This window comes from Lepidochelys kempii, chromosome 3 (genome assembly GCF_965140265.1).
Source record: "Lepidochelys kempii isolate rLepKem1 chromosome 3, rLepKem1.hap2, whole genome shotgun sequence".
NCBI lineage: Eukaryota > Metazoa > Chordata > Testudines > Cheloniidae > Lepidochelys > Lepidochelys kempii.
Genome location: NC_133258.1, coordinates 35,586,439 through 35,610,489, shown reverse-complemented (window position 1 = coordinate 35,610,489; position 24,051 = coordinate 35,586,439). Strand labels below are relative to the sequence as shown.

General features: G+C 38.8%; 1 protein-coding gene across 3 annotated transcripts in view; it reads right to left on the bottom strand.

Moving 5' to 3' along the window:
• Positions 1 to 24,051, bottom strand: part of EIPR1 (EARP complex and GARP complex interacting protein 1) — a 167,500-nt gene that overhangs the window by 130,420 nt on the left and 13,029 nt on the right. For 2 of the 3 annotated variants that reach the window (XM_073336099.1, XM_073336098.1), the window contains one exon: positions 19,909 to 20,041. In XM_073336099.1, coding sequence (XP_073192200.1) covers positions 19,909 to 20,041 — 133 coding nt within the window. Of the gene's footprint in view, positions 1 to 19,908; positions 20,042 to 24,051 lie in introns of those variants that run through there. The other variant, XM_073336101.1, reaches the window with a different exon arrangement.

The window sequence follows — 24,051 nt, the reverse complement described above, 5'->3', positions numbered from 1 at the left end:
ACAAAAAGACACAAAAACAGGAATATACATTCCATCCAGCACAGCTTATTTTACCAGCCATTAAACAAAAGGAAATCTACCACATTTCTAGCTAGATTACTTACTAACTTAACAGAAGTGCTGAGGCTGCCTTCCTGATCTGTTCCTGGCAAAAGCATCACACAGATAGAAAAACCCTTTGTTTCCTCCCTCCTCCAGATTTGAAAGTATCTTGTCCTCTCATTGGTCATTTGGGTCAGGTGCCCGCTAGGTTACCTTAGCTTCTTAACCCTTTACACGTGAAAGGGTTTTGCCTCTGGCCAGGAGGGATTTTATACCACTGTATACAGAAAGGTGGTTACCCTTCCCTTTATATTTATGACACCTTCCAACTCTGATATTCTATGATTCTATGATTTGACCCATTACTACATTATTTCACTCATTCATTCATATCTTTATTTTACAGTTGCATTCTTGATCCTGACTTTGTCCCATCTTCAGTCTTCCTTGATATTTACAGAGTATATTTCCACTCAAGTTGGTTTGCTTTTGCTAATTACTTTGTCTCCCTTTTTATTCATACTTTAAAAATGTCATTCCTGCCCAGTTCTAATTTAGCAAATGTGACTCTTCACTTTTAACTGACTGGAGCTAGGTCAGGATAGTATGGGCCATGGGAGTGCAAAGTTCCCAGCATTGTTCTGCCAGTGCGCCTCATTTAACTCGAGCCTTCTTCCTATTTCACTAGTGGGCCACTCTCTGGAATATACTATAATCTGGGCCAGGCTGGAGATGGTATTTTTGTGATATGGACAAATATCCACGGGGGAATGAAACCCGAGAACCAAATTCATTTCAGTTTTGACCTAACCAAGATGAATGCAGGTTTTCAGAGTCGGACTGTTTGCCAGTTAGCCTAGTGAACTACAGTTATTCCTTATTACTATTTTTATTACTAAATGCTACTCAAAACCTATGAACCTAGGACTACTTTCTTTCAACTATCCACTATTTTCCCCCAACCACTCCAAGACCATCTGATTTTTATTTTTTTTTTGGGGGGGGTGGGGAGAGACGTAGTTTGCAGTCTACTGCAATTTACCATTCTGTGTTTAGTGTCAAATTTAATTTCAGGCCTAATAAACTGTTAATTGATTTCTCAAAGTCTTTGCTACTTTCGGGTTTTCAATCATAGCCTGTTCTGCGTAAAATGAAGTTTAATATGGCTTATTTTGTGATTAATTCACATACCTATATGAAGCGAGGGGGGGGGAAAAGCTTGATGCACCAGTTTGTTTTGTGAATACATTCCAATATTGCTTACTAATGAAGAAATTCATCCTGGGTAATTTAACTCTTCTCTTTACCATTACTTGAGTCTTCCTTCCCTCCCACTCCTTGCACATTCAAACAGCTTTTACTCCATTTCTCTGTGTTGGCCTCCTCACAGCTTCAGGTATACCCCCGCGTGCCCCAAGAATTAAAGGGTCATCATTTGTTAAATGCAACTCATCTGGAGCTATATACTTTTTTTTTTTTTATGTCATACACACATGAAAAATCCCCTTGTCTACACCAGTTTATGTTCTTATCCAAAGCCCACTGAAGTCAATTAAAAAGACTCCCACCAACTTCAGTGGGCTTTGGATGAGACCGTATGCTACCATACTCTCAAACTTTTAATTTTGTCTTGTCCATGAACTTGAAGAAAGAATAATTAGTATCTAAAAAGAGACAGCTAACTACTAAACAGATCCTATTGCCAACCTGCCCTCGTTCCTTAAATTTGGTTTTCAGATTCTAAAATAATTCTATGACTATCCTTGGACATAACCTTCTACAATTACTGCATTATAGGCAGCACAGGTAGCAAAACCTGTAGTTAAGGATGGCTAACACTTCCCATTCTAAGACCCTATTTTCAGTTGCTTATAACTTTGCAAAACTTTAACAGTTAGGGCTCAAGTTTTCCATGCCATGCATCTGCCTCAGACTGAATTTTTTTTGTTTTTGAAAGTTTCATAAAAAATGACACAGCTGTTTCTCAAAAAGAGGCTAGGGAAAACTGTTTTGCCCATAATAATAATAAAAAATCTTAAATTGTTGCACTTGAGAAGCTCTTGTGTCTCCTTGTTTTGGAGCAGGGACTTGAAATTTGGGAGTTGTGTCAGGGATGAGTCTTTTCTCCATGAAAATCCAACTAAATTAGGCCAAGTTACAAGCCTTTGAAGTCTCAATACGCTAGGGTGACCAGACAGCAAGTGTGAAAAATCGGGATGGGGGAGGCTAATAGGAGCCTATATAAGAAAAAGCCCCAAATATCAGGACTGTCCCTATAAAAATCGTGACATCTGGTCACCCTACAGTACACGTACGCTGAGACACATTCAATTTTGGCAATCAAATTGAAGACTGTCGGTACTGAGCATGCTCCAGCCGAGACTACGGAGTCTGAGCAGGACTTGCCATGCAATTGCTTCTTTCCCTGTCCTGGGTACCAGGCACAGGAACTGAGAACAAGGACATTATCTGGCCTGTGTTCTCAATATGCCCACTGCTGGCACTCAGGCAGTGAGAAGGAAAAAAGCAATCTGTCTGAATGCAGAGGGGAGGAGCAGCAGCAAGAACAGGCTTGAAGGGATCAGAGACAAGCAGTCTATAATACAAGGGTACACTCCTCTCAGAAACGGGAATGGATCACAGGATTCCCAAGCGTCACCATTCGTCTGCCATCAGCAAATAGCCATGAAACCCACCCACTGGCAAAATGTGTGCCTCATATAAGTCTAATGGCTGCCCCACATAGAGGATGACAACCAATTACCACCATCAATTACTCTGTCCAAATAGAAGAAACTCTGTACTGCAAATCTAAAGGCTCCAACCCTGCTGTTAAAACATGCAGATATCAATAGGGTTTCACATCATGGAACTTGTATTTTCACTTTTTTTTAATTACATACAAAAACATTAAATGAACAGTAAGGTTGCAAAGTCAGGTGTTCAAAAGTTAGAAAGCAGCAGAACAACCAACATGGCAAACAAGAATTAAGTTTGTCTGTGCAACCTTAAATTTGGCTCCCTTGTGCACATGCATTACAATATAGTCTTTAATTACATGATCACATATTATGTTTAACTTTCTACAGGATCACTGCCTAATTCAACGCCAGAGTGGACAATGCTCAAATGAAGCAGGATTGCATAGTGAATGAGATTGCCTGTAGGATCCCTGCCTCATTTCTTGCAAAATTTGGAAAGTGTGTAATAAATGAAGCACTGAATTGTAGGAAGAGAATGGAGGTTCTCATGGTTAAGGCAACTGAATGGATTCTATCCCTGCCTCTAGCATGGAGTTTCTACACAATGCTAGTCAAGTCTCTTAAAAATCAAACTTTTCATAGACAGCCACTAATTGTGTTTTCACTTTCTGGGTGCCCAATTTGAGACACCTAGAGTCTGATTAGCAGACGTGCTGAGTACTCCCTCTAGTGCAACTGGAGTCAATGGGAGCTGTGCTCTGAAGAAAGTGCTATACAATGCCGAGTACACTGACAAATCAGTCCACAGCTTCTCAAGCTGAGAGCCCCAAAACAGTGTGCACTTTTAATCTTGATGTGAATGTGCCTCCGTTTCCCATCTTTAAAATTCAAATAATACTCTCATCTCACAGAGATGTTGGGAAAATAAACTCAATCATTTTTGTGAAGCACTCAGAAGTTATAATGATGACTGCCATAGATAAGATCGTTCTCAGAGCAGTGTTTGCTTTGCGTGTTGTAAACCAGGCCAGCAGCCACACATTGAACAAAAAGGATAAAATAAAACATAAGAGCTGTTCATTCCGTGAGCACTGCACATTTTGTCGATTGAATGAGGCAAGGAGCTTGTGGAAAATGTGTGTGTCATGTCATTAAAGACTTCTTATAATGCATCTGCAAAAGGGGGCAGAATTAAGATTGCACAAGCATCCTTATTTCTGACATTTCTTAATATTTGAGTGCTTGACTTTACAACCTTAGCGGTCTTTTTAAAAAAAAAGGGCAGGGGGAGGGACATAACATGTAGTTTGCTTTTAAGGAAAGGATAGAGGGTCACTAATATAGTAGTAAAGCAAGGTATATAATAAATATTGTCTAACATACCTATAAGGTTCTTTTATTCACCATGCCCGTCTTTACCATTCCAGCTTGTAAGGTTACACAGACCCTGATATGAATGATGAGTGATTTTAAAATGTATCTTGCAAAGCTGATTTCAACAGAAGTTGAAACATGAGAAGAGTTACGGTTTTTCTAAAAATATTTTGGTTAACCTTGATGTTAAAATCCCTACAGGAAAAGTTTAAATTGTTTCATGATCAACTCTTTATAATGAGTTAATTTATGCTCTATTTCCCTCTATCGTAAGGATCCACGCAAATGTTCCATTTCAAAAATCTAAAGGATAAGTAATTTTTAGAGGCCCTAGGTGGAGTGAAATTCTCTATGCTGCAAGAAATCTTACCATAGGGGTATGGGAAGGGAAAAGTTATTTACCTTATATTTATACTTTTCTGAAGACATGATCTTCCAGGAGTCTCACTCCTAACAGAGATTGGTTGAACCCCAAACTCTAAAGATTTTCTTTATTTCTAAAAGGACAGCAGAAGCTAAAAGCACTATGAGAACATGAACTCCCTCTGTTACTGGTCATCACCTACCAGTACCATCATCATTGGAACCTCAAATTAGTCTTCTATTACTGGGAAATGAAAGGCTGCCCACACAAAACAAAGCCAATTCCAAAAATAGGAGAGGGGGGAAGTCAGTGCCTTAAAATGGCAATAATAAAGATAAAAAACACCTAAAAAAGGCTCCCCTCCAGATTCTGAGGGAGAGAGGTAGGTGAATGAAATTCTTTCAAGATGATAATATCTTCAAAGAAGCAGAAGTAGATGCAAATGTTTCCTTTTCTAAAGACACCATCTGCGCAAGATTTCCATGCCTGGGTCATGTCCAGACTAGGAAATCAGATGTTGCTTTAAGCTGTGTTAGCTAGCACATTTTAAAACAGGTCCTTGTACCTAGAATAGACACGGCAAGTTGTGTTTAAAAACATTAGCTCATTGTAGTTAATATTGGGCTCTGCCTTAGGGATGGCTATGCTCAGCTAACACAGTTTAAAACAATCTATTTTCCTAGTGTAGACATGGCCTTGGAGAGCAGCAAGGCCCAAGCTATTATCTGCCGACTCTTACATCCTTTCTACTCATGGAACCATTCAGCTCTTGGAACCAAGGATCATTAGATACTACTGGAGACCAGCACCCTGCTGGCGCTTCTGAGCCAGCAGCAGCCTGAGAGCTGAAAGCTCAGCAAAACAGAAAGAAACTAAATGAGAACAGAACCTAATGCAAGGAGGTTAATCAAAGCAAAGGAGCTGAAATGGGCTGAGAGCCAGAAGGGGAGATAAAGAGGTAGACCGACAATGGGAAAGAAGAATGTGACCAGAAAATTTCAAGGGCAGTGGTTAATATCAAGGGTAGCAAGTGACCAGAAGCAGGGGGTGGTTCACAGTCCAACCCACTACCATCTTTAGGAACAGAAACACGTATTACTGATGGGGGTGGAAGTGAGGGTAGTATCTGCCTGTCTCACTTTAGGGAGCTTAAATCCAGGAGTGAGAAATATGCACAGATGGTACTCTTTAGAGAAGACAAGAAACTAGTTTCTTGCAAATCAATGAGATCAGGAATTAATGTTGTAAAAAAGAATGGATGTTGTAGAAGAGTAGTCTCAGTAGAAATTTGATGTATATCCTTACCCAAAGCATTAAAATACACACAAGAAAACCTTGAGTCATGACTAATTCTTTGATGAGCCTCACTTGTCTTTGGATGCAGTGATTTATGGCTCTAAAAGATAAAGAAATCTCCTGTGTGAAAGTAACACTTTCCTGCCATTGATCCTGAAATGACCTCCAGCTACTGGGATGGAATATTATTTCCAAGTTTACAAGAAAATAGTGGCCCTGAACAGTTTCCATTACAATCTGTCTTTAAATAAGAAAAATAAAGGAAGAAAGGTATGGCCAACTAAGTTGTAATGAAAACCCTATAAATCTAGATAAATGTAATAAAAAGCAGGCAAGAGAAATACATGGGAAAAATAAATTTATACAAAACCAGCAGGTCCAGATGCGTACATTCCAGGGTGTTTAGATTTAGCTAATTAAGCCATCCACAATTATTTCTGAAGAGATAAGAAAAACGTGAGAGATACCAGCAGTCTGGAATAAAAATAACCGTACACAAATGTGGAATGCATTTGCAAAGAAATAAGGAATACACATTCCTGATAAATGCAAAGTTGGGCACCTAAAAATATTAGCAAGTTTAAGGCAGGAGGGGCTGAGGAAGGAATACTTCCTTTAAAGGATAACAAAACAAAACAAAATAGAGATCAGAGGCTTCTAAAAAACACCATAAGATAAACTTTAATTTTTAAAATCAAGTTGCATAAGTAGTAGTAGAAGGGAACACAATGAATGTATAATATTTAGATTTTACTTAAATAAGTATTTAATACAGTGCTTAGCAAAATCTTAATGGAAGAGTTAATAGAAACTGAGCTGGAAAAGAGCACTGTCACATAGACTGAAAATCAATTGAAAAACCATAAACAAAAAGGCAATGATAAATGACCATATACTGAGTTTGGGGAAGGTATCCATCCAGTGGTATACCAGATGGATTGTTGTCAAATCTAGGTTTAATATCTTTATTAATTTATAGGACAAAGGGGGTAAAAACAAACACAGAATCATAGAAGATTAGGGTTGGAAGAGACCTCTGGAGTTCATCTAGTCCAACCCCTTGCTCAAAACAAGACCAACATAAACTAAATCATCCCAGCCAAGGCTTTGTCAAGCCGGGCCTTAAAAACAAGTAAGGATGGAGATTCCACCACCTCCTTAGGTAACCCATTCCAATGCTTCACTACCCTCCTAGTGAAATAGTGTTTCCGAATATCCAGTGTAGACTTCCCCCACTGCAACTTGAGACCACTGCTCCTTGTTCTGTCATCTGCCACCACTGAGAACAGCCTAGCTCCATCCTTTGGAACCTCCCTTTGGTAGTTGAAGGCTACTATAAATCCCCCCTCACTCTTCTCTTCTGCAGACTAAACAAGCCCAGTTCCCTCAGCCTCTCCTTGTAAGTCATGTGCCCCAGCCCCCTAATCATTTTCATTGCCCTCCACTGGACTCTCTCCAATTTGTCCACATCCTTTCTGAAATGGAGGGACTAAAACTGGACGCAATACTCCAGGTGTGGCCTCACCAGTCCCGAGTAGAGGGGAATAATCACTTCCCTTGATCTGCTGGCAATGCTCCTACTAATGCAGCCCAATATGCCGTTGGCCTTCTTGGCAACAAGGGCACACCGCTGACTCATATCCAGCTTCTCATCCACTGTAATCCCCAGGTCCTTTTCTGCAGAACTGCTGCTTGGCCAGTCAGTCCCCAGCCTTTGGTGGTGCGTGGGATTCTTCTGTCCTAAGTGCAGGACTCTGCACTTGTCCTTGTTGAACCTCATCATATTTCTTTTGGCCCAATCCCCCAATTAGTCTAGATCATTTTGGACCCTATCCCTACCCTCCAGCGTATCTACCTCTCCCCCAAGCTTAATATCATCCACAAACTTGCTGAGAGTGCAATCCATCCCATCATTCAGATCATTAATAAAGATGTTAACCAAAACCGGCCCCGGGACCAACCTCTGGGGTACACCACTTGTTACCAGCTGCCAACTAGACATTGAGCCGTTGATCACTACCCATTGAGCCCGACAATCTAGCCAGCTTTCTATCCACCTTATAGTCAATTCATCCAAATCCATACTTTTTTAACTTGCTGGCAAGAATACTGTGGGAGACCGTACCAAAGGCTTTGCTAAAGTCAAGATACATCATGTCCACTGCTTTCCCCATATCCACAGAGCTAATTATCTCATCATAGAAGGCAATCAGGTTGGTCAGACATGACTTGCCCTTGGTGAATCCATGTTGACCGTTCCTGATCACCTTCCTCACCTCCAAGTGCTTCAAAATGGATTCCTTGAGGAACTGCTCCATGATTTTCCCAGGGACTGAGTTGAGGCTGACTGGTCTGTAGTTCCCCAGATTCTCCCTCTTCCCCTTTTTAAAGATGGGCACTATATTTGCCTTTTTCCAATCGTCCGGGACCTGCCCTGATCGCCACAAGTTTTCAAAGATAATGGCCAATGGCTCTGCAATCACATCAGCCAATTCCCTCTGCACCCTTGGATTCATTAGATCTGGACCCATAGACTTGTGCATGTCCAGCTTTTCTAAATAGTCCTTAACCTGTTTTCACCACTGATGGCTGCTCGCCTCCTCTCCATACTGCGTTGCCCAAGACAGCAGTGTGGGAGCTGACCTTGTCTGTGAAGACTGAGGCAAAAAAAAGCATTGAGTACTTCAGCTTTTTCCACATCATCTGTCACTAGGTTGCCTCCCCCATTCAATAAGGGTTCCACACCTTCCCTGACCTTTTTCTTGTTGCTAACATACCTATAGAAACCCTTCTTGTTACCCTTCACATCCCTTGCTAATTGCAACTCCAGTTGTGTTTTGGCCTTCCTGATTACACCCCTGCAAGCTCGAGCAATATATTTTTATACTCCTCCCTAGTCATCTGTCCAAGTTATCACTTCTTGTAAGCTTCCTTTTTGTGTTTAAGCTCACAGAAGATTTCGCTGTTAAGCCAAGCTGGTCGCCTGCCATATTTGCTATTATTTCTGCACATCGGGATGTTTTGTTCCTACACCCCCAATAAGGCTTCTTTAAAGTACAGCCAGCTTTACTGGATTCCTTTCCCTGCTCATATTAGCCTCCCAGGGGATCCTGCCCATCAGTTCCCTAAGGGAGTCAAAGTCTGCTCTTCTGAAGTTCAGGGTCTGTATTGTGCTACTCTCCTTTCTTCCTTTTGTAGCTCTGGGAAGAAGGATAAAGGAGTTTGAGGCACAAGTTGTGTTCTCGTCCATCCTCCTTGTTGAAGGAAAAGACCCAGGTAGGGACCATCGAATTGTGGAGGTAAATGTGTGGTTATGCAGGTGATGTCGGAGGGAGGGCTTTGGATTTCTCGACCATGGGATGTGGTTCTGGGAAGGATTGCTAGGAAGAGATCAGATCCACCTAAGGAAGAGAGGGAAGAGTATCTTTGCAGGTGGCTTGCTAACCTAGTGAGGTGGGCTTTAAACTAGGTTCGCCGGGGGATGGTGACCTAAGCCCTGAGGTAAATGGGAAGTGGGACATCAGGAGGAAACACAAGGAGGAGGGTGCAACAGGGGAGGCCTCTTGATTCATATGGAGAAAGCAGGGCAATCGGCTAGTTATCTTAGGTGCTTGTACATGAATGCAAGAAGCCTGGGAAACAAGCAGGAAAAATTGGAAGTCCTGGCACAGTCAAAGAACTATGATGTGATTGGAATAACAGAGACTTGGGGAGGTAGCTGACATGACTGGAACACTGTCATAGATGGGTATAACCTGTTCAGGAAGGACAGGCAGGGGAGGAAAGGTGGAGGAGTAGCACTGTATAGTAAGAGAGCGGTATGATTACTCAGAGCTCCAGTATGAAACTGGAGAAAAGCCTGATGAGAGTCTTTGGCTTAAGTTTAGAAGCAAGAGCAACAAGGCTGATGTCATGGTGGGTGAGTGCTATAGACCACCGGACCAGTGGGATGAGATAGACGAGGCTTTCTTCAGACAATTAACTGAAGTTTCCAGAACACAGGCCCTGGTTCTAATGGGGGACTTCAATCACCCTGACATGTATCTTGGAAAATTATATAAAACATAGCTTCAACAGGAGTGAAATACTTGAAAAAGCACAAATTAAAGACAAAAAGCTGACTATGACCTAGGGGTGATAGAAGATACTAAATTACATAAACTTGCAACATGGCAGCAAAAAGAAATCCAATACGAGTTAGAGCAACAAAACACAAAGGTATTACTACTTTATGGAAGAGATAGTCCCTTTCTATATAGTATGTAGAACATTGCATAGCATCCTGGACACATAACTAACTGAAAGATGGGCATAATTTGTAAAAATATAGGGACGAGCAGGAGAAATGGTTACTTAAGCATTTGAGAAAAGAAAAGTTTGAGAAACAATTAAAGTTATATTTTACATATCTATCTTCACTAAACAACAATTGTGTGCATACATGCAAATACTGCGGGGAAGTGGAGGTGAGAAACAGGACAATAGCTACGACTCTTTGAAGGTCGTCAAAGCCTACAGAGGAAGTGAAAGAATTCAGAATGGTCCACCAAGATATAGCGAGGAGTAATGTGATACAACTCAAAAAACTCCAGGAAGGCAACATAGTCTAGTAGATAAAAAACCACCCAATTGGCATTTAAGAAACCTGAATTCTTATCCTGGCTCTGCCAGTAACCTACTACGTTACCTTGGCCTAAGTCACTCAACTCTGTGCTTGTATTTCCCTTCAAATCCTTTGTATGCCTTACTCCACAGCAGGGGTTCCCTAACTTGATTCGTGGCTTGTTCAGGGTAAGCCCCTGGGCGGTCTACAAGATGCTTTGTTTACCTGAGCGTACACAGGTATGGCTGCTCGCAGCTGCCAGTGGCCACGGTTTGCCATTCCCAGCTAATGGGAGCTGCTGGAAGCGGCGAGGGCCAGGCTACTGCTTCCCGCAGCTCCCATTGCCCAGGAACAGTGAACCGCAGCCACTAGGAGCTGCAAGCAGCCGTACCTGCGGACACTCAGGTAAACAAAGCATCTTGCGGCCCACCAGGGGCTTACCCTGAACAAGCCGCAAACCAAGTTTGGGAACCCCTGCTCTACAGTGTAAATTTTCAAGGTATGAATAGTGTGTCTCACTGTGTGTTTGTACAATGCCTAGCACAATAAGGCCCGACTATTGGTTGGAAACTAGAATATCATAATTAACAACATACAGACTGCTGGAAACTTTTTCCAAAAAGTTTCATCTCTCTCTGTGTGGAATTATCTCCCTCAGAAATCTGAAAAAGTAGCAGAAGTCACTGTAAATGACAAAATAGGCATTTTTACATATAATAGATAAGAAGCCTACAACTAGCAGAGAGATTGAAAAAAGTTAATTTGGCAATCTCAGATTCTGTGGATTTTCTAAAGTTAAAAAAACTGTTTGGATTTTTTTAAGACAGGTAGTGTCCAAGTCTATTAAGATGGGATGATCTAGATGTAAAATATGGTTGCAAGAACCAAAATATTGGTTAAAATGCTAGCAGTTGATGTGATGACAAGGAAGAACCCATTGGACTGGATTCCCTGTTAAGAATGTAATAGCAAATTAGGAAACAATAGCAACTACTGAAGTGAATGGCAACACGAGGGCTGGGTTTTGTTGTTGTTGTGGTGGTGGTGGTGGTAGTATGTGTGTGTGTTTTTAAATCAATTTAGTTAAAGGTATCCTAGTAAAATAGCTTTGGTAACTGAATTCGGAGTGTTCCAATTGAATGTATTTATTTTACAAGACATGTTTGCATAAATAGCATATTCAGTAGACGTATTAAGTTTTTCCTAATTTTTCAAGAATGAAGAGATACTTGGAACAACAACATGTTTGACCTCTCCAATTTCACATGCAGAAAATTTTACTTGTCTTCAGGAGTGACAACTTCTTCTTGAGAAAGCAGCAGGTCACCAAGCTGTTACAGGATGAAGATTGTTAACTTTGTTTCACCCACGTGCAAGCAATCAGTGAATATACAGATGAGCTTTAAGTACTATTCAGTCAGTCTAATCTGTCACTGCCAGAAGTAAGAGTGCATAGTCTATCTTCAGCTGTTGGGAGATGTTTGGTATTTTCCTGACAGGAAATCTTGTCTAATGCTTCTCACCAATCAAAGTTCATCTTGAAACGAAGGTTGGTGTATGGTTGCTGACAATGTAGTTATTCATAGGTGAGCAGTCCATGAGCTTTATGCTTTACCTGAGGAACAAAACTCTCTCTTACTACAAGTACATACTCTACTCCATGGGAAGGCATTTCTGGAGAAATACCCAGGTGAGTAAGCAGGAAAGGAATTTTCTTTGACACCAATGTCTAAGTATCTTGCTTAATGTTTGTAACTTGGATATGCACATTACTGCCAAACAGAAAAATGCCAACGGAACACTGTATTGAGTTATTGTTGACAAATCTTCAAGTCATCTAGGACTAAGGATTTTCTCATCCTTAATTATATCAATAGGTGAGCCTGTAGAACAGAGTTTAGATGCCTTTTTGCAGAACCCTTGTTTCATAGGCACAGAACATATCCTTTAGGAACATAAAGCTTTAACTCTTTTCCAAAACTAAGATTTATTTTCTTATCTTTTTGATCTGGAGAAGCACAAAACCTTCAGTAGGGAGAGTTGTCATATCAAGTAACGAAACTACAGCAGAATCCTCTGTAAGGACTTCTCTTAGAAGCTCAGAATGTGTCAGTTGCAGAGGGTAAAATAGTTTAAAAGCTTACAGATAACCATACCTTTTATATGATTCTCCAACTCACATAACTTGAGGGGAATCATGAACAGGTAGGAATGGAGAAGAGTAATTATTTCCTGATGAGCAGATTTTAGTAGGGATGAAGGTACACAATGCAATCCAAAAGCAAGTCTGCAACAATCCTGGTACTTCAGAATCAAGTTTTACCTAAATACAAGCATCCCTAAGTTCTATAAAAACATCCAAGGTAAATGCTAAATACTAAGCACACACAATACTAAGCATTTACCTTGAACAACTAATATCTAAACATCAATTATGCTCAGAGATAAAATAAGAAAAATAGAACTTTAATCAGTTAACCAGGACAACCAGTCAAATTGCTAAAGCATCAAAGACAGATTGAGTGACAGACAAAAAGAGTAAACAGCAATCATGCTTATTTCAGGTACCCGATAACCTCAGATAAAATTCACACAAGAAAGAACCCAGCTATTCATCATTCTGTCCTGAACGTAAACTAGTACACACAATGCCAGCTACACAAAAAGCCCTTTCTGAATAGGAAGGTAAGTCAGAGGAACTTAGGTTCTTCTGAAAATGTAACTTTCACTCCCAAGTCACAGACAGTTTTTGAAAATTTTAGTCATGATATAATAAGTAGCCAGAGGTAGATCTTACTATGAACTGCAGTTTGTGTGGGTTACAGCTCCAAATCAGATGGAAGGAGATACTTGTGCACTGAAACAAGTACTCACATGGTTTGATCTTAAGAAACTTTCAACCCTTACTTTAAGCAGAGTTAGACTGCACAAAAATAATATGTAAATTTGATAGCTAAGTGCTATCAAAATCTGTTTTAGACTGAATGAGTTGCATAATAATGGTTATATTATTCTAAAATGTTTTCAAGTAACAGATTTTACTTCTGTCCCTCTGGATTTTGAGATCCTTAAGAAAATCTAATGTGTACATCATGAAGGCCTAGCCAAATGAATAACAATTTTTAGATATTTACTGTAATCATAACTAACGTTGGAAGTGAGATTGGAAATGAAGCGTATGTGATGTTCCACCTTTGTCTGCCATTAAAAAAAAAAAAAAAAAAACAGCCATCACATTACTGTGAAAAGACATTACTGGAAGTAAGATGGTGTAGTTAGCACCTCTTCTCTCACTGCTACGTGAAGTTGGTTTTTCATGTTTTTAAAATATTCTTGGTAGGTCTAGAAGTACTTTAAGTAGCATGTTTTGTATTTCTGCGTCCCCATCATCATTCCCTCCACACATTTGTATCCTTTGGTCATGTTCAGTTTGTTCTGCAAGCTGTTCTAACAAGGATTTTTAATTTCCTAAAAATATTTGAAACTATAACCCAAAATTGGTTCAGATAGTATGGTGGTGAGTGTAGTGAAAAGTGCAGTGTAAGTCACTAAACAGAACAGATCCTCTTAATAATCAAATAATGTTTCTGTACTATGTAAATACTGCTGAATGCTAGCCCCATCAGTCAGCTTACTGTATAGTAAGTCATGACTTGTGCAAGTTGTCAGTACAGTGGTGGTATTTGTGCCTTTTTTAAAATCTTTCCTGTAATTTGCCAGAAAGAGAAACAAATAGGAGGCAAAAATAAAAAATACATCCTAAAGGAAAAATTTTTTGGTATCATAAAAATCCCCACCATCATCTCTCAGTACAGTTCTGGATGGGAAGCAACACCAAAAATCTTCTGACTTTTTAATTAAGGGTTCACAGTTTCTGACAACTCAGGAGCAGATGACAAGCCTGGACATGTACTGAATTATTTAAAAAAAAAAAAAAAAAAAACCTCATCCTCCTCGCCTTTCATAAGAACAAATTCTATCACACACATAAATACAGGCCCTTCACCAGAGGGAAATGCAATGGTAGTTCTTACCTCTTTAAAATACTTTGATTTTGCCACTATTTAGGGATGTAAATAGCATTTAAAAACATAACTGTTTAAACTATTAAAACTATATCAGTTAAACATTTAACCATTAATGAGTTCACAACATAGGTGTGGAACTAAGAATGTGGGGACTGCTCAAGCTCCCCAGGTTTTACCCAGGGCCCCAGCTGCCAGCTCAGCACCCACCAGCCAGCCCCCCTGAGGTCCCAGGGCTCCACTCCCAGCCCACCCCTAGCTTTGACCCCAGCCTCAGCCCCCTTACCATTTACTGAATGCATTACCGGTAAGACTGATGCTTATCGGTTAACCAGTTAACATTTTACATCCCTACCACTATCAGCTTTCTCCTCCCAAGATTCAGGTTCAGCCAGCTGTCTCATCCAGATGCTGATCGCAATCAGAAGAACCACCGTGAAGCTATTCTAAAGTGACGAACCTGTACTGCTGATATTTGAGACCACTGCACTTAGCAACTTCCCATTCATCCCCAATGGAGTCACATAGATGTTTAAAGAACAGAAGAGAGAATCATGTTTTGTGGGACTCCCTCAAGTCTGGTGAGTGCTCTGAAGTAAAGGAGCACTTTCCCAACACCACACTTTGTGAGCATCCTAAAAGGAAGGACCAGAGCTATTTCAGAGACTTCCCATCAACACCAACTATGTCTCCAAGACAGGACAGTAGTTTGCCATTATCAGCACTGCACACAGATCCAGAGGGATGAGTATGAACATCCTCCCTCTATCCATGGGCAGGGAAAGTGCCATAAGCATGAAGAACACTTTCTCTGTCCCATGACTTGGACTGAACCTCATTTGGCAAAGATCCATAATATTGGTGTGGATAGGAATGTTTAAAGATAGTTCTTTGCCAGCTTCCCAGTTATCTTGTTCAAAAATGGGAGGCTGGATACCAGGTGGTATTTTGTAATCTTTGGACTAACCAAACCTTATACAGCTAGACAGTAGCTTTAAGGTGAAAAAGTAGCACTGACACCCTCCATCAGTAGAGATCCTGGGTGCTGCTTTCACCAACAATATGCACCAGTCTCAATCACAGATAGTGAAAGATTTCTATCAGCGCTTTTACAGTGTCTTTCTCCATAATGTACCAGATGCCACAGGGCAGCGAAGAGGTTGTGCGTTGTCCGTCTTATATTTTGTATATAGCTCCTGCTTCCAAACATGGCTTCATGCCTCTTGTGAAGGTGGTTTCCCAGCCAGATGGTTGATTCAGAAGAGAAAATCTTACTACTGCAATTGTAGCTCTGGGTGCAGCTGCTATGTATTCTGGGAAGTTAAAGGCAGGAGTAGATGCTAGAAAGAGGCTCTGACTTTTTAAAAGCCTGCCAGAGCTGCTGCTGAGTATCATCATCTCGTTACTCTTGAGGAAATATATGAGAGACTCTGTAGGAGGGCACTCCTCTTGATCAATAAATTAGTTCATAGCCTCCATAACACAGGAGGAATGACCAAAAACATCACAACAGTACACAATACTGGAAGTCTGCTTTTTCTTCTGTTAATACTATCATATTATGAAGTGATTCATGTTTCCCACTTATTCCATTTTAGATCTTGATCTCTGAATGGTGTAACTTTCTGTACTGAGTGTATGTTTCTCTTAGCCAGTTCTTACAATACTTTGAACTAAAATTAAACAGACATCCTGTGGGTTACAAACCATTTTGTAGTACCATGGCTATGTGTGCTGTGTCTCAAAATATACAAGATAAGGGAAACATCTCAGAGTAATGAAGTCCATTAAACAGAACCAAAATGTTAGCGCCCTCTGTTGAGTAGATGCCATTACTATAACATCTAAATAACTTCAAGTTTAGATATGTAATATCTAAATAACTTAAGTGCAAAAGATGGATGGATTGTACTGAAAATTGGAGGGTAACAAAGAGCTTGCAAAAAATATTTTCACCCTAAGCCAGGAAGGTACAGAGAAAAATAGGGAAACAGCTAAGCTCACAAAAAAAATTGTTTAGGGAAACAGAGTATTCAAGATAATCTTGTAGCAACACAGGACAGACTAACTGAAGTTAGAGAGTTTAGGAAGAAAAGTAGTCCATCTCAAAAGTGATACATCAGATTGAGTGAAAAACACTGAAACAGAGGCAAGATTACACTAATATGCATTAAGCCTCACAACAGATGTGATATAAGTAGGGAATATTATTCAAGTAGTAAAAAATGGGGTACACAATCTGTATTATACTCAACCTCCATCTAAAAAATGGAGGTTCAAATTTCATGATAGCTTGCAAAAAAAAAAAAAGGTAATTATGTCTATCCATTTAAATATATAGAAAGAAATAATTAAGATTCACAAATACTTCGATGCATATATACTGTGCTTTTTTCTGGTTTATGAAACAATAGGAAGCCACAGTTCAGTCTTGACTTTGGTAGTTAAATATACTTCAAAAAACAAACAAACAAATAAAAGTTATTCCCACTGAGGTTATTCCCATCCAAGGCTTTTTCGTATAGTAAGTTTGCTCTTGTATATAAGGAGACTTGTACAGAAGGGGCTCATAAGTGCTTTACCCATTAGCTTTCTATCAAAGAGCTTTGAAGTGAAAACGTAATTATCCCACTTTTCTTCTTCCCCAGATTTTGCCCATCGTTTTGGTAACTTCAAAGATAGCTACTAAAAATGGCCACAAGTCACATTTTTCTTGTGTCCTGCATTAGCACAGCACATCTCTCTCTCATACGCACAATTTTGAAGTGTTATTGCCATCTTGCTGAAGTACAAGTGCTGGCAATAGACTTTTTCTGTCCCAGTTTGAAGAGGGGCAGCAGATAACCCAGACTGACCAAAATGGACAGACTTATTTGAAGGGTGTGTGTGTGTTTTTTTTCTTTGAAGGGAAAGACAGTGACCTTGTATTAATTACCTAGTCTCATCCAAAAAATTTCTTATCAATTTCCAGTGAAATGTAGCACCATAACATCATCTTTTCAAGTATCAAAAATTACTAGACAGCACTTATGTAATTGTCCATTACAGAGAAGACATCTCCCTATGCGTTATAATAATCAAGTTAAAAACAAGCATATAACTAAACAAATATGTCCAAGAGAAGAAGGCAACTTCTGTTATGGATGACAAACTAATTTACAAGAAGTTCAAACAGAAGAGATCCAGAAAGAAGGAAAAATAAAATATTAGAATACCCTCTCAGTTTTCCATGTGGCACTAACATGATTTAGCAAATACTAAGCTGAGGAACACAGCTGATTAAATGGTCTATGGGGGTAAGTAAATAGAAATAGGGAGACACAATATAGTGCAGTGACTTGAAAGCTAAAATTAATATTGTGGTTGAAAATGGGAGCCTATCTAAATTTTCCAGAAGGAGTCTTATGCTGCTAATTGAGAGATGGCTTCAATATGAATAACTAAGGCTATCCCAAGACAACCCCTCATATGTCTGGTAGCTAGACAAGAGGAAAGTTAGAGGCTCTTCTTACAGTGACAAAAATATGCAGCCAAAGTAGTAGCTTTAAAAGGGTTTTGATTGTTTCATTTGCTCGCATTACTACTTAAAGTAAGTTGCCCATTACATTCAATATTATAAGAACACCACACTGTGTGTTTTCTACTCCATACATTGTTAGTTAGAAACATCAGTAATAAATTTCTGAATCAGAACTTGTTTTCTCTTAAATGCTTGTGGCCGATTATTCTAAATGAAGATGCATGAAGCCCACATAATACAACTTAATATACATAAACTTGTTGAAGTAAACAAACATGAGCTAGAATACACACAGGCCAGAACAGAAAAATCAAACATGTGACCTAGACATGGGTCCAAGCTGCAGAGATAAAAAATGAATATAGATTGAAACAGAACATTACAAAAAAACTGAGGTGTTTAGATTCAGCCCCATCATCTCTAGTATAAAAATATTAAATAAGCTACCTATTAAACAAATGCAATTCTTAAACTATTACACATATTCCTATTACAAACAATGCAACATGATACAGTCTTGAACAGTGATTTTAGAAAGATTTTCATTAAAGTTTAATATTTTCTAGAAATAAAAAGTCCGAAGATAGCTGTAGACATAGTTTAAAACTATTAATGTTTACATTCAAAATTTTATATGTAAAAACTGAAAAAATGAATGGGACATCATCTACCTACTTACTCCACTTGCTGTACAACCGTAAATAAAAACAAGTATCTAATTTGTTCTTTAACACATTTCACACTATGCACAGTTCAAAGCTCTTTAAAATTTGTACTCACCAGCTCAAGAAAACTAACAAAAAATAGCATTAAGAAACTAGGGGTTTTTTGGTTTTTTGTTTGTTTGTTTTTTATAAACAAACAGAGTATACATGCACATTACCAGGTGATTTTATCAAGGAGCTACTGAGAAACTATCCTGAAGTTGTTTAAATAGGTATAGAATTTTAGGACAGATTCCAGCTCTTTCAACCTTCCCCATGGATCACTGGCAAGGTGAGGAAGTTATGCCCAATAAGTCACGCCAGTAACATTTTGTCTCTGTCTTTCAGTCCAATTCCCCCTTCAAATAACTAAAAAAGTTTGTTACTGTACCCATCCACTATGAATTAGTCTTAGTTTTGTTAAGTGTAAGAAAACGTTATTTATTACCATTTTTATTAATGGGTTAGAATACCAGCAGTAAGTTAACAGAGTCTTAATTTCACAGATACAGCAAAAAGGTTGAAGTATGAGAAATAGCTGAGGCTCTGGATCGGTCTCGAGATTCAGGAAAATAAATGTTAATTTATATTCCATTCACACTGAGAAGGTTATCTTCAAAAAAGTATGGCCTAGAATTTATTTTAACGAAACTGAATATTTATTCAAACTACTATCATACGTCCCTTTGCTTGCCAGAGATAAACTTCCCACTAACTAGTGGGAAAAGAGTGATTTTTTTCAAACCTCAGAATATGTAGTCTTCACATATTCTAGCCCAGGAAGCATACAGAGCATCTTCAGACAATAGCTGTACATGCAAGTTTAGGCTGGCCAAAGAGTCTTAAGCTGTTGCTGGTGAGATATTTTAGGTAAAAACTATACAATCCTCTATGTGTGTATGAGTATTATATATGTAATTTGTAACTACTATATTAAAATGCTTCTGCACTTTCTAGAAGAGATTAGTGATGGCAGTACACTATTTTGAAACCACCTTTTACGTTACCAGTTTGAAAAACCAGTAAACATTAACTCTAAAAGTACCGAAGCCTACAAAAATATAGATATAAGGCAACTCTAGTTCAGTAAATTTAATCGGGCAAACAACTTAGATTTATTTTTTAATCTTGCTTCCATAATGTATATTTAAGAAAGCGTTTTGGAAAAGTGCAAAGAGATCCCATTTTAAGCTACTCGTGTATTGCCAGATGTGCAGCTATTGTAAATCCCATAAATATTAAAACACAAGTTCAAATAAGTTGTGAAAATGCACTTACTTTTATTGTAGCAGGTTGCTAGCACACCTTTATCTGCAGGACTGGCACTAATGTGCCAAATTTCACCCACTTCATGGATGAGAACATTTTTGTTTATAATGTTATTTTCATCATCAAAATCTATTATGTGAATCTACAAATACAATAAAAAGATAACATTAGGGCTCCACTGTTTTCCTATGGGTCTTAATTATACATGATGACAGCACAGAACCATGTAATATGAGTTTTATGACTGATATCTACTTTAATTAATTGTTATACTAACAATATAACTCTTTAATTTCATACAGGATATTTTCTCTAAAAAAAGTGATTATCTTATTGTGAAGAAATCCCTTTTGTTTTTTTTCCCTGGTGTTGCAACTACAGCATACAACTGCATTTTCCATTTGATGGTTAACAGAAAATGAGCTACTAGAGCCCTAAACTTGCAGCTCATCACTTTGCTAGCATTCAAACCCTCCATTAGATGTCTAAGATAATTCTGTATCCAGATCAACAGAAATGAATCTCCCTTAAATGGATAGGAGGAGGGATTATTAGTAGATGTAATAGGAAAATTGATGCCCTACTAGAAGTTTTTCAGCACTCTCTCTTCAGCTATTGTATATACATCTGCACTTATCACCGACATCAGGAAATCTGTCACCATTTAAAAAATTGACATGGAAAAAAAATTCAACCTTTCAACTTATAACAACAGTCAACTTAGAATCTAGCCAATTGTTTATAAGTTTTAACAAGTGGTTTCAGGTGTTACTCGCAAACCTCCCCCTTGCCAATTTTTTCTTTTGTTTTATAAACACTTTTCCCTATTTTTAAAAATTAGCTTTATTTCCTCAGCTACCATGTGGAAGACTCACACAAAAAGCAGGGGAAACGGACTACGACTGCCCCCGAAAAACACTTAACATGCATGAGTAACTTTACCCATGCAAGTAAGCCCTATCAGAGGTTCAACAACAGAACCCTCTGCATGGTGAAGAAAAGAAATTAAACTAAAGACATCCTATTCCCTACTAATTAGATCATACTAAAAGCTTAGCCACACAGTGCTGTAGGCAATTTTTTTGAAGTTTCAATGTGCTAGATAGAACCAATCAAGCCAGTTTCAGGATTTGGTTAGTTTTGCAGTACTGAGTATTCCCTTCACTACTAGATGATCTTGCTCTCAATCCATCAACTCCCAACCATAGCAAGGGTTATATCCTCTAGTCTCGTTCATCTCAAATTAGTATTCATCTTTTCCTCACTCTCTTCAGTGCTGCCATCAGCAATTACTTTCTTAAATTGGACTTTGGTTCCCGATACTAGTACCATACTCCTAGTCTCCTGTCAGACTCTAAGAATCTAAAATGCTCAAGGAGCCATCTCTCTCCAGTCATCATCTGATGACCCAAACCATGAATCCATCTATGAAGCGAAACATTATTCATCCCCTATACCAAGGCATATCCATCTTCCTGTCCAATTTAAAGTGACCCTCTGCCTTTCAAAATATTGTCCCTGGTTTCACATTACCTTAACTCTTGCTTGAGCATAATCTACTCTGCCAGACCCTACCTTGGCCTCCGCTACATCCTGTTCCCACAACTGCACATTATGACTTGTGCTGCCTCATCTATAATGATTTCTCCCTCATTTCATCTTTATACCTGACCTTCAGGCCTTCTCTTTTTAGCTCTTGACAGTCTCTGTAAAGCATGTTGTGAGACTCTTTATCAAAGGTAAAATGCATACTTGTACTGGATAAACTTACAATTCCAACTATTTGCAGACAAACTGGGAGCAAAATACTGTATATATTAATTTGGGAAGTGAAGATAAAGAGAAGACAATAGCAATGGACACTGGAATTAGTCAGTGGAAGAATTCCTTCCTTTTATAACTCTTTGGCCTACAGTACCTCTACACAGCCCCAAAGTAAGGACTGAAGGGCAATTCCTATTATTCCTGCGACGTGAATCTTTTACAATTGCTTCTCAGTCTTACATCCCTGAGACAGTGTATTTGCCACTGAATGCATCCGATGAAGCTCACGAAAGCTTATGCTCAGATAAATTTGTTAGTCTCTAAGGTGCCACAAGTACTCCTTTTCTTTTTGCGAATACAGACTAACACGGCTGCTACTCTGAAACCTGAGACAGACAGGATACCTCCAGTTCACCATTTCAAGTAAGAGAAAGATATATAGCAGGATGTTTAGAATGTGAGAATCACTGTACTATCCTGCATATGGGATAAAACTTTATGCCTATGCTGCAGCATGCAATACATCAGTCCTGCCTGTTTGCATCTTTTCCCTATTCTCAGCTTCCTCAAAAAATGTGAAACCTTCCACTGAAATTATTAAGTAGACTCCTCGCAGTGCAATTCGTTCCCTAAAGAAGAACTACAAATCAAAAATCCATTTACTTCAACAATGTGTATTATATGTCCCCCATTAACCAGGGTAAGTGGGTCATTCAGCACATGAACCTAAAGAATACCTTTTACCCTTATATAAGGCCCTTCAAAGTCATATAGACAGTTTCTACTCTGCTGTGAACATTCTGCTTCAGCTGATCTCACAGCTACCAGGTAACTTTGCAGAAGCGAAGAGTCAACTCATGCAGGTTGAGGATAAATCCTTGATTAAAATAAAATTTCACATTTGACAAAAGGTTATTTATTTTTATATCCTTTTGGTGTAGGGAAAAATATGAAATATCCTTCCTTGGTAGCTCTGACATGCATCCTAGGTACAAGAAGAGATGCTACAGTGAAGTGTGAACATGTTGGACTGCTGTAAGTAAGAAGGGAGGGGGCTTAACAACGGAAAAGAAATATTTTCTCTCCACGGTTTTTGTGCTAATGTTCTTCTTAGCCTGGCCATTGTGAGCATTCAGCACATATTCCTAAAACTGATGAAATCTTGTTAGTTCTTCTGTCATTCATATTTAGTATTTTCTTCAAATACATTTGGGCCAAATTTATACTTAACATAATCCGATGCCATAACGGCAAATAAGACAGACCACCTCATATCACACTCTCATATGGGCTTCAACTCTGAAATGTACTAATCAATGTTGTTCAAGACAGACATCAAAGATCACCTAGGATGCATGTCACAGCTACCAAGGAAGGATATTTCATATTTTCCCTACACCAAAAGGATATAAAAATAAATAACCTTTTGTCAAATGTGAAATTTTATTTTAATCAAGGATTTATCCTCAACCTGCATGTGTTGACTCTTCGCTTTTGCAAAGTTACCTGGTAGCTGTGAGATCAGCTGAAGCAGAATCTTCACAGCAGAGTAGAAACTGTCTATATGACTTTGAAGGGCCTTATATAAGGGTAAAAGGTATTCTTTTGCTTTATGTGCTGAATTATTATTGTTCCTACACTTTTAATATAAATGTTACAAATTAAGTGGTTTTCTGTTTTCAGTTAACCTTCTGTAAATAGCTACATTTCTTCAGCTGCAAAGCTGTTTTTGAACCTCCTAACTCCATAAATCAGGGCAGCTCTAGAACTAGCTTTCTTCTACAACACACCTTTATGTGACTTGAAACAGAACAAGAGATTCTGCATATATTGATGCTATATGAAAAACCGTCCTGACTGTATAGAGCCTCATTAGAAGTCACAGCACCAAAGGTGCCAGCCAGCTACTAAAGATAGGTCAAGTAATGAGAAAAAAGTGGTGCAGAATTAAGCAATAATGATTAAGGCCTATAACATTTCTTGGGGATTAATGACTAGCTGGGAGAAGATGATAGCATGAAGCACACCCAAGTGCCATTAACCACAACTATTTGTTAATAGTCAGCTAAAAGCCCTGCACCTCTAATGTTTAGTTCTATTCCCTTGAAAAAGAGAAAAAAAGTCAGATAGTGAAAAAAAGTGCTTGATGCAGGGTCAACATGTACCTACCCGGTTAGAGTAAAGAATTAGTGCCCACGGTCACCTTCTCAGAACCATGTCAACATTTCCCTTTCAGTAAATGTTAATGATTTGAAACTCATTGGATATTAGGTGACAACTAGAAGCTGACTTCGTCCTTAAAAACTAGTAATTAAATCCTCTGCTAAATACTCCGTGAAGTCAAAGATAGTTTATCCTAGGCACAAAATTACATGTAATTACCTAGTT